Source organism: Biomphalaria glabrata, chromosome 7 (genome assembly GCF_947242115.1).
Source record: "Biomphalaria glabrata chromosome 7, xgBioGlab47.1, whole genome shotgun sequence".
Lineage (NCBI taxonomy): Eukaryota > Metazoa > Mollusca > Gastropoda > Planorbidae > Biomphalaria > Biomphalaria glabrata.
Window position 1 is genome coordinate 24,628,056 of NC_074717.1, and position 11,673 is coordinate 24,639,728.

The window sequence follows — 11,673 nt, forward strand, 5'->3', positions numbered from 1 at the left end:
CGACGTCTTTCTTTATCTAACCAACAAGAGGTCTCACTACAACGAAATATCATTTTAGTTTTAAATAACAGAATAATATCAAATAAAATAGAGTGTGTGTATCTTTGAGAGACTTCATCTCTATCAATCAGCTAACGATGATATCCAAGTAGTCTTCTAAGGATGTATCTATTAGAAGGCACAACACTCCCCCCCCCCCTTTCCTATAAAAAAATAAATCAATAAAATAAATTTGTGATTGCTTTTCAAACTTCAAGTTTTAAAAAAGGGTTATAAATAAAATTTTTTTTGATCATATTTTACGAACAAGAAGATTGCTTCAAGTAACTTTGGATAAGGGTTATAAAAAGACAATGTCACCGATTCCGAATATAAGTTTCATGTCTCAAATGTGTGTTAGCGACCATTGCTGGAGGCAATACAGTGTCTTGGATTAAGATTACAGAACATATAAATTATTTTACCAATTCAAAATTATACCAAGAATTAAAAAAAAAAAAGGAATATTAGCGTATTAGAAATTGTTTGTTTCAATTTTGTAATATTCATAAATATTTGTGTGTGTTTTATTTAAAAGGTTTAATTGTACATGAAATAATAACTACACCCGCTCTATGCGTTAAGAATTTTTCAAATGGAATATTTATTTACATATTTATTTATTATCTTAAATATTTCAATTCTGTTTTCATGTATAAAAACTAAATTATATAAAAGGAGGTCAGTAACAATATTTCAATCATTGGTCTCTAAGGGTCAATGCAAATTCTATGTCATTGGTCTCAAAGGTCAATGCCAACTCTATGTCATTGGTCTCTAAGGGTCAAGGCCAACTCTATGTCATTGGTCTCTAAGGGTCAAGGCCAACTCTATGGGTTTGTCTGCGACTAGGATGACGTGGAATGTTATTTTCGGTTTCTGGTCCGGTTTAGGTTCAGTTTTATCATTAAGCTCAACTTTGATCTTTCTAAGCACATGGACCAGCGCCATCTTCAGCTCCAAGTACGCCAACCTCATCCCTATGCAGAGCCTGGGGCCACTGCCGAAGGGCAGGAAGCTTAAGGAATCTCTCTTGCTGACATTCTCTTCAGAAAATCTCTCTGGGTCAAACTTGTCGGGTTCAGGAAAGTGTTTGGGGTCCTTCATAACCTGTTCAAGTACCGCCATTATCCAAGTGCCTTTAGGTATAGTGACTCCGCCGTAGGTTTTAGTCTCTAGAGCCTTTCTGGTGATGATCGGTATAGGTGGATACAGTCTCAATGTCTCGTCCACGACCTGTTCCATATAGGTGAGTTTGTTGAGTTCTTCGTGAGTCGGTGTATCGGATTGGAGTTGGGTCAGAATTTCTTGGTACACTTTCTCCTAGATGGGAATAGATCTAAACTTATAATAAATGTGGAAATTAAATTTCGTACGTCTTACTATCATATAAATTCTAATTCAGGAAACCGGTTTGAGATATTGTGATTGATCTTAAAAAGTAAAAGTACACATATGAATTTGTTCTAGCACGTAAACTAATAAATGTGTCATTTCATTATGCCATTAACATCTCTTAGATGTGGATTAGCATTCGATCTCTTTAAGAAAAATATTAATTAGTATATAATTGTTTCCACTTGCAATGTAAATAGATAAATAAAAATAGATGTCCAATATGTTCAACTTTTAGTAGCGACAAAAAAATTGCTATTTTAGTTTTATTTTTACATTTTCTGATGTCCAAGAATTGAAAGCTGTAGTTCTAATGTCCAAGAATTGAAAGCTGTAGTTCTAATGTCCAAGAATTGAAAGAGTAGTTCTAATGTCCAAGAATTGAAAGCTGTAGTTCTAATGTCCAAGAATTGAAAGCTGTAGTTCTAATGTCCAAGAATTGAAAGCTGTAGTTCTAATGTCCAAGAATTGAAAGCTGTAGTTCTAATGTCCAAGAATTGAAAGCTGTAGTTCTAATGTCCAAGAATTGAAAGCTGTAGTTCTAATGTCCAAGAATTGAAAGCTGTAGTTCTAATGTCCAAGAATTGAAAGCTGTAGTTCTAATGTCCAAGAATTGAAAGCTGTAGTTCTAATGTCCAAGAATTGAAAGCTGTAGTTCTAATGTCCAAGAATTGAAAGCTGTAGTTCTAATGTCCAAGAATTGAAAGCTGTAGTTCTAATGTCCAAGAATTGAAAGCTGTAGTTCTAATGTCCAAGAATTGAAAGCTGTAGTTCTAATGCAATGTATCTCTTACCTGAACGTCCTGGTGCTGGGCCAGAAGATAGAGACAAAACTGTAACGTGGTGGATGTTGTCTCAAACCCTGCAAAAAGGATCAACATAGACTGACCCATCAATTCTTCCTCGGACATGTTCTTAGGGAGGTCATCCCAGGACTCACTTGTAGCCACATCTTCCAATTTAGAAAGAATAACAGGAAAGACAATTATTACAAGTTCAAATAGTATATAAAGAAATCATTTTCTCTAATTGCAGTTAATATTGTTGCAAGCAAAACAAAGCGGAAAAAAAAACCCAGCTAACCCTTCATAGCTTCAGCATCGTGATCCCCTAATTCTTTAGCTTGTATTAAACTCTGTAGTAAGTCTTTAGGAGTTGTGTCCCCTCTTCTCATCATGTCTTGTCTCTCTGTGACTGTTGTAGTGAGAATATGTTTGAAATACTTGTCAGCATTCAGATCCATGTGGTCAAAAACTCCGAGTCGAAGTGTCTGTGAATACAAAAAATCTAAGTGCTAGCTAAACCATTTTAACTTCTAATTATTTAACTCCAGTGGGGGTAAAAAAACTAGACCTTTTTTATTGAAATGAATACTTTAACATGGATATAAGGCCAAATTGTAGTTGAGAGTTGAAGGCTCACTCATTTACGACCTTACCAACACGGCTTGGGAGAGTCGCACTAAACTTGACAGACACAAAGCGGTGTCAGATTTATGAGGGCTACACAAATCATTACAAGCAAGAAAACTTTGTCTATCACTGAAAGGAAACTTATAGAGAGTGTGTTTGTCTGTGTGTGTGTGTGTCCAAGGTGATGGTAAGAATGGTCTGGCGTTCCAGTACCACCTCACCGTGGTCACCGGCTAAACACCCCGCTCTTCAGAGGTGTGGCCAAGGGTACTGGTTGCTCGCTACTGATGAATGAGCAGTCAGCGAGTGAAAATTGGCATCAAAGATGTTATGTCCCCTGTAGGGCCCCGGGGCAACGCTGAGTAAGAGACCCACGGGCTCTCCGAAAAGCGGATAGCGCTGGACACCAGCTCGAGGGTTGGTTGGGATCTTCTGGGTCCCGGCTTATTCGCGGGTCTCTCTCTGGGCAAAGACTGGACTGACTGGCGCGGCCTTCGCGGGCTGTGTCGGGCGGTCTGATCGGCGCCCACGAGCTAGGTTCTAACTAGCCCGACCCCTGTGAGGTAGTAGAGGTAGTAGTTCTAATACTGGGAATATCAAACAATCCTCACAAACCCACTCCTCCTGTATGCGAGCTCTTGCCATACGGATGTGGTGACCAGTGGTGCTCTCTTCCCACACTGCTCCCAAATTAGAAATAATTAAGGCCGAAAACGGCCTTCGCCTTCCATACATTCATGATCAGTACACAAATAACAAAAAAAAGCAGGTACGAGCGGTCCTAATCAGGCTCCGTTGCACAGGTAGCGGGAAACAGGCCCGACTACGCAAAATCCTCTGCTACGCGCCCCGTGGTTCCGATCCGGAGGAACTTGTCGAACCAAGAAAAATCAGTAAAGGTTTTTCCACCCAGGACAAAGCCCTCTTCCCAGGCTACACTGCATTCGTTCTTCACTCGAAATTGACGCTAATTAAACACATGCTCCAAAAACTGCGTGAAAACATAACCGTTGCGACTACCGTTGTAATGATTACCGATTCCCACTCATGCCTCCAAGCGATGGATGACTTAGGGGGAAAGTCCCAAATGGCGGAAGAGTCATTAGGCGCCGCAAATAACATCCGCCTACTTATTGGAGCTGTCATCTTTATGCAGTAGGTGCCCTCGCACTGCGGCGTGAGGGGCAATGCCGTGGCTGATGCTCTAGAACGAGAAAGAGCGCTGGCCTGCCCACTTTCGAAGCACCAAGTACGTACCAACAGGCTACCACAGTACATGATAGATGGTTGAAATCCTGGGATGACTCCGAAACTGCCAGGGGAGTCTGGCAGCACAAGCGCCACCCTAACCGAGAGGACCCGTGGTGGAGGCTAAAACAGTCGATAATAGCGCAGTAGCGCACGGGACACTGCCCCATTGGAGCATATTTTGTCCGGTTCCGGACCAATTTTGATGCCCGTTGCCGACACTGCGGGGAATCAGAAGAAACGGTGGTGCACGTCTTGCAAGAGTGTCCGCAGCTCCGCGAGCTGCGTGGAGACGTTTCCAATGGTTAACTAGTTTTGTATGGAAGCTGAGAGGCACTACGCCGCACAGCAGGGCACTACGGGAGACCTAGGTCTCCCTGCCTTGTCACCAATCGGAGTTCATCTCAGGTAAGAAAGGGACTATTTATTTTTAGTTGTGGAGAAAGAGAAATGATTTAATGTTAGTCTTTTATAATGATGCAAGATAAGCGTTGCTCTCGTAAGCTGTGTTACGTAAGCCTGACGACTCGAGGATGTCAGAGTGTAAAGACGTGTTTTTAGTGTGAGTGAGATTTGTTAAAAATATAAGTTTATTCCATTTAATCTCAAATTGTTTTGTCTACATTGTAACAAAAGTTAAATGTAGTTTGGTTCACAAAGAAATTCATGTTATTCCAAGTCTTATAAGTTAAACTATAATATGCTCACAGCGGTTCGATCAATAAATATCTGTTCAAAGAGTCATTTAAAATGCCAGTGGAAGTGTCTTACACCACGTGGGGCTTGATGTGCATCGCTATCGTCATTCACGTCTGCTGGCTCATCACGCAGAACAAGAGGAAGAGATCCTGGGAGTTCTACGGGGTCAAGGACGTGAGGTTCCCAGCCAAGGGATTTGACGATTTCAGGCAAGTTTCATGGGGTAATGACTGCCAGGTGTTACATGATGTCTGAGACACAACGCAGCGGTTTGTCAACTTTTAAGTAGAATCATTTGACATTACAATACATTACAGTTGGTTCAACTACCAGTAGTTTGGTGATGTAAGTCAACGACCATTAACAAACGACCGTTAACAAACGACCATTAACAAACGACCGTTAACAAACGACCATTAACAAACGACCGTTAACAACAGAAACTAAATTCACTTTGTCTTCTATTTACTTTGATTTTATCTCTTGTTCTTCTAATGAACTTTGTATAAACTAGAAACTTGACATGGTCAATACTTTGAAATGTTACGTTACCTCGAGTTTTAGTTAATAAAACGTTGACCTTACCAAAAACATTTCCATAAAAAATAATGTGACATTAGTCAAACCGAAAGTTAAATCTACCATCGCGTAGCATAAAGCAGCTGTGGCATTAAGTTTATTTTTAGTTTTCTACAAGCGTCTACCGAGCAAGGTCAGGGTTAATTGTCGACATGTTATTGAAACAAGCATGCTTCCTTGGAACAGACACAGGCTAGTTAATTCCATAAAATGAGAGGTTGATTATTTCTAAATATAGTATGGTGTAAAGGATAACAACTTTTTGAAAGAACGGGGAAAGTTGTATTTGAAAGCTTGAACGAAGAAAGTTAACTCTTTCTCTCCGTAATTATTTACCACATTCTGGTGGAATCAACGATTGTAGCGTCAGTTAGGAGAGAAAGAGTTACCTTGTCTACTTATATTGTACAGTGTGCATATTGTTTATTTAAGTTATACCTAGTTCCAGAATTGCAGTTTGGCATGTTATATATATATATATAACATATATATATATAGAGAGAGAGATAGTTTACATTTGAATCTCTGGCATAACGATATTATTTGAGTTTTCAGTATATGTTTAAAATAGAAATCTACACTTAATTATAACATCAGAAACGCATTGTCTGATCAACACAATCAACTTAACATCAAGACATCTTCACATCTAGCTTTCAAATAGAAATGATTGTTCCATCTACCTTGGCCAGGAAACTATGAAACGTAGGCACAAAGATAAGTGCCATAATGACGGCGTTCATGAATGGATTGTGGATCTTGAGAAATCCTTTTGTTAGCCGTGTAAACTCATCGTCCTCCTCTCCCAGGCAGTGGGTCTCCAGTCCAAAACCTGTCCGGGCGATGATCTCACTCGTATATTGACCAGTAATTTTCTTGACCGGAAGCAGTTCACCCTTCTTGGCCAGACTTTCTAAAACTGATGTAAGTCTCCTCGCGGCTTGGTCAATGGTTGGACACATGTGTTTTAATTTACCTGTGCTGGAAAAAAAAATATAAATAAATGTGGAATTTGATTATATACATCTGATATCTATATAAAACAAATCCATGTTCCTTTTTTTTTTGGGTAGCACTAGGGTACTTGGTATGAGTTCAATCTAATGGGTTCTGTTTCTATGTGGGGAATAGACTAGTGGCACACTGGGGAATATTGTGGATAAAGATGTTTACTTTTTAAACTTAACCCTTTTTCTCAACATCACATGCAGTTTTGATCAAATTTCCTTTTTTAATTTTTTTTTAAATTTACAATTACTATTTTAAAAAAAAATTGAATTCTGTTTAATTTACAATGTATTTTGTTTTATCATTCATCCACCAACCAATTAAGACAAATAATCATTAAGAAAAAAAGAAAGAATGGAAATGTTTCTCTTACGTAAAAGACGGCGACAGGATGTGCCTCATTCTTCGCCAGTTTTTCCCCTCAAGAAAAAAAAGGCCGTGCTTCACAGGTGAAACAGTTGCCGCGCTTACCGCTCTGTCAGTGAAGTTGTTGAAGTCTTTGACCAGAATCTGTCTGAGAAGTTCGACGTCTCGGCTGATCAACATCATTTTAAAGCCTGACACGCCCACCGTGTCGCCATGCTGGGCGATTACCTCGGCACAACCAGCGCTATTTTAAAACAATACACACACACACAATGGTCAAGCTACAAATGAAAAACTAAATGTATCAACGAAACAAACTATTTAAGAGTCAGCGAAATGTTTTAGTATAGAACACATTCAATAGACAAGAAAGTAGTTTGTTTTTTAAACAAAAGACTATAACTGTTAGTATCTTTGGTACTCGCTTACAAGCGAGACATGAGAGCCTCAGGCATCAGCGAAAGTATGTGGGAAAACATAGCCAAAGACCGGAGTGCATGGAGACAGACTGTGCGTGCTGGGACAACCCTTGCTGAGAACAAAAGAATTGAAGCGGCTTTAATCAAGAGGGATAAAAAGAAAGCTGCCCTGTCTGCTAGCCCTAAATTAGAGGCATACACATGTACGAATTGTGGCAAAGTCTGCCGTTCTAGAATTGGCTTGATTAGCCACACCAGATTCTGCCCCGTCTCAAGATTAAGCCAAAACCAGTGACTCATTTGGGCGCATCCATTGCCTTTCGAGACAAAAGGAGCCATATATATATATATATATATCTTTGGTACAAAAGAAAATCTGCTGCCGAGGACAAACGCAGACGACGAAAAGAAAATCTAAATCGACCACCTGCGGACAATGGTTATGCTTGCCCTGGATGTGGTAAAATATGTAGGTCACAGCTGGGGCTGCGCAGCCACGGGAAATACTGTATTCCTCACTATTCTTCGGACTCGAAGACAAGCCTTATTATTATTATTATTATTATAACTGTTAGTATAACAAGTGTTAGATCAGATTAAGACATTGACTGCTTCTGGAGCTCCTGATCAGACTACTTATTAGTTGACAGTCAATAAAATCATTGGACAAAAATATTTAAACGTTAGAATTCGGAACTTTGTTTTTCTCTAATCAAAACATTATACTATAGTGTTACTATAGGGATGTTTAACACTTGATTTACAGTCCACAAAGAGGAAAGGAAATGATTTCAATGTATCTTAGAAGCTAAATGAATGCACAAATAAGTTACTACAAATAACCATGAAATATAATTTAACGAAATCTAAACATTACTTATTCTATGCAATTTAGTATATCTAGATCTACATAAATTACAAATTAGGACTAACATGAATAAATAAATGAACCTGGTTTCTTTAGAGTTCATTCAACCAACTGTAATGTCTTGCATGGGCGTTGCCAGGGGTGGGGGGGTCTGAATTTAGTGACTAATTTTTTGCTTTGATTTTGTTTATTTTAGTTGAGATTTTAATACTAAACCATAACTTGCCCCAGCACAACCAAAGGGGTTTTGAGTTTAAAACCCCCTACCAGGGGGTTTTGAGTTTAAAACCCCCTACCAGGGGGGTTCGAGTTTAAAAAGCCCTACCAGGGGGGGTTCGAGTTTAAAACCCCTACCAGAGGGGTTCGAGTTTGAGGATAAAAAATACATTTTCAGTGTAAGAAAAAAAAAGCAAAGTACGCACTCAAAATGTTATGAGCGTTGCCAAAAGGGGTTTTGAGTTTAAACCCCCATTCAGAGGGGTTTAATGCTAAAAATACCTCTTCAGTATAAAAAAAGCAAATTACACACTAAATTTATTTGAGCGTAGCCAATCCAATCGGGGGTTTTGAGTTGAAACCCCTCTTCTACAGATGGCTTTTAAAAAAATGTAAACCCCCTCCAGACGGTTTTGAGTTTAAGATCTCCCTACAGAGCATTTTGAGGTGGAAAACCCCCAACAGATGATTTTGACGATAAAACTTCTCTTTTCGATATAAAATCTAAAGCAAACTACAGTCACTTAATTCCAAGAGCGTATTCAAGAGAGGTTACACATTTTTACCAGTGGCTCGGCACCATTAATAAACTGCAGTGAATAGTCATCTGCCGAAATTGAAAAACACTAAATGTGGCTCAACAAAGTTGGCTAAGACAGATTTTAGGAGTCAGTTATAGAGATCGGGTCTAAATCAAGGAAATCCTATGCCGAACTGGGAGTCGACCCCTTAGTAAGATTGTGCGAGAGCGACGCATGAGGTTTGCGGGACATGTTCTTCGACAAAAGGAATTGCGCATAAGAAGAGTTACAATGATATCCTAGTACAATTTAGCGCCACACTTTCATGGAGGTCTTCAGAGCAGGTAGGAAGAGGCTTCGACATTGCCAGTGACAGATTTTTGTGGAAACATCTTGCCGCCAAATTCGCCGAACGGCGCGGGAGGGTCTAAGTCAGTAAGAATATCATATTAGTTTTTTGAAATAGCTGGATAATACACTGTAGATACCTCAGAATATGCATTTTGTTAGCTTTCAATACAGGAAATAGTGCTTGGCGGCGAGGGCTATGCCCCGCGTTCGGGGAGCTCCCGGCGCTCCCCAGACCCCCTTACTAGCAAGCACGGAGAGTTTACAATTTTTTCACTAGAGTTTACAATTATTTCACTAACTCCAGAAAGTACCTATTTTAGAGTAGAAAGAATGAAGGGTCAGACGCCACTCATTCCTGGAGGTCCTCATGGCGGGTGGGATGAGGCTTCAGACATTACCAGTGACAAATTTTTATGGAAACAGCTTGACGTCAAATGCTCCGAACGGCAGTCAGTAAGAATAGCACATTAGGTTTTTGAAATAGAACTTTTTAATAGCAGGAAAATGCACTGTAGATACCTCAGAATATGCATTTTGTTGGCTTTTCATACCAGAAATAGTGCTTGGCGGTGGGGCTACGCCCCTTGCTAGTAATGTCGGGAAATCTACAATTTTTCCACTAACTCATGGAAGAACCTATTCTAGGGCACAATAAACGTCTTCCGAAAGAATGAAGGGTTAGAATGTAATAAAGATTATGTACACACACACACATAAATACATATAATTTCTTTTCCGCGGGGGGGTGGGGGGGGGAGAGAGAGAACCCCCCCCCCCCCCCCCCCCCGAAAAAAAATCCTGGCTACGCCAATGATGTCTTGTAATGTCAAATGATTCTACTTAAAAGATGACAAACCGCTGCGTTGTATCGCAGACATCATGTAACACATGGCAGTCATTACCCCATGAAACTTGCCTGAAATCGACAAATCCCTTTGCTGGAAACCTCACGTCCTTGACCCCGTAGAACTCCCAGGATCTCTTCCTCTTGTTCTGCGTGATGAGCCAGCAGACGGGAAGGACGACAGCAATGCACATCAAGCCCCACGTGGTGTACGACACTTCCACTGGCATTTTTAATGACTCTTGAGCAGATATGTATTGATCCAACTTGCCTAGGTTGTTGGCTGATTCTAAGGAAACGTAGATACAATGGACATTAACATTTTTATTATGAACAAATATACATTTGAAGCTGGTGAACAAAAAAGTAAAAAGTATGTAGCTATTTTAAGTTTAGGCCTACTTAAACAAGTCTAGCTTCAAATCACAACCAAGTCAGTACTTGATCCAACTTACAAGCTTATATATATTTCCGAAGGTCCCTAAAGGTGATGTAATTACTGATTACTAAATATATCTGCTAACACTAAATAGGCCAAGGTACAAGATGCCCCACTGATGAAATGAGGACCTACATTTCATAAAGAATAGGGGACCATTGCATCACATCAATTAGTTGGGGTTTAATCGTTATTTTAGGGAAACTATTTCAATCTTGACATTACCTGCGGAAACCAGCAACATTTAGATCTAAATCTAGTGTGTGTGTGTGTGTGTGGGGGGGGGGTTGTCCAAGACGTAGTGCAAGTAGAAAAGATCTAGATCTAGTGTTTGTTGTATTGAAGAATGTTTAGCTGTTTATTTAGGTCACATGAACAGTAAGGGTAGATCCACAGTGGTGGTTTTTTAGGTCACATGACCAGCACGGTTAGCGCCGCCTCATTGAAGTGTTTACTTGAGTACAAGGATCAAGAGAGTATAAGAGAAAGGAACCCTTAACGACCTAATTGTTGAACATCAGATTAATAGTATAGGAGAAACATTTAATTGTAGTCATGAAAGTTGAAACTTACAGTACAAAGTAAATACAATTCCCAGCAACTCACTAGAAGTACAAGGTATCACTTCTATTTGATGGCAAGTAACACCATGAACCCTAAGCTATAAATGCACGTACAGTAGACACAGCCCCCACTATAGACGTTTTCCTGAGTGTGTTCTACCAATAAAATATGTTAAACTCGAGTTGTGGCACTCTTTGTGTTGACTGTATTAAAGGGCAAAGTTCTCTCCCTTAATCTTCTTTTCTCTATACTAGTAAGTACCCGTCAAGTAATGTGTATTTGAATGCTGATAAAACACATTTAATTACAATGATTAGTTGTGACATAGTTCTACATTTGAACGCTTAATTGTTTAAGAACAGATAAACGATTTCTCGTTCTAATTCTGGTGTTCACTGTAACTTTTATTATATTTAAATTAATGAAAAGAACTTTTTTCACCTTGACAACAATTTGACATATTTAACTGGATTATTTAAATGGTCTTTTTAGCTGGGATATTCAGATCAAATAGAGTTTCCGGTGTAGAAGTTTAATGTATACATCTTTTTTTTTTTATGAGATGTTGATATTAACAAAACGAAATGGCAATAGAAGCCAACGTTGTGTTTCCTATTGTGGTGAGTAGGTGGACCTCAGTTTAATATGTTTTGAGTATGTGAGTACGTACTAAATAACCTTAGTGACCTGTAAAGGGGGCGGGGG

General features: G+C 39.4%; 1 protein-coding gene across 3 annotated transcripts; it reads right to left on the reverse strand.

Annotated features, from left to right (window-relative positions):
• Window positions 1-615: 615 nt before the first annotated feature.
• Window positions 616-11,139, reverse strand: LOC106062679 (cytochrome P450 3A24-like). 3 transcript variants are annotated; one of them, XM_056034453.1, is made up of 8 exons: window positions 10,978-11,139; window positions 10,038-10,254; window positions 6,754-6,990; window positions 6,056-6,353; window positions 2,518-2,704; window positions 2,229-2,386; window positions 829-1,362; window positions 616-794 (listed from the first exon to the last, which is right to left on the reverse strand). In XM_056034453.1, exons 2-7 carry the CDS (start codon window positions 10,193-10,195, stop codon window positions 841-843), a joined length of 1,560 nt encoding a protein of 519 aa, XP_055890428.1. In that variant the 5' UTR covers window positions 10,196-10,254; window positions 10,978-11,139; the 3' UTR covers window positions 616-794; window positions 829-840. The 3 variants fall into 3 exon arrangements, with proteins under 3 accessions (XP_055890428.1, XP_055890425.1, XP_055890426.1); XM_056034450.1 differs by having other exon boundaries at window positions 616-1,362; XM_056034451.1 differs by lacking the exon at window positions 10,978-11,139 and adding an exon at window positions 10,368-10,403 and having other exon boundaries at window positions 616-1,362.
• Between the last annotated feature and the right edge of the window lie 534 nt (window positions 11,140-11,673).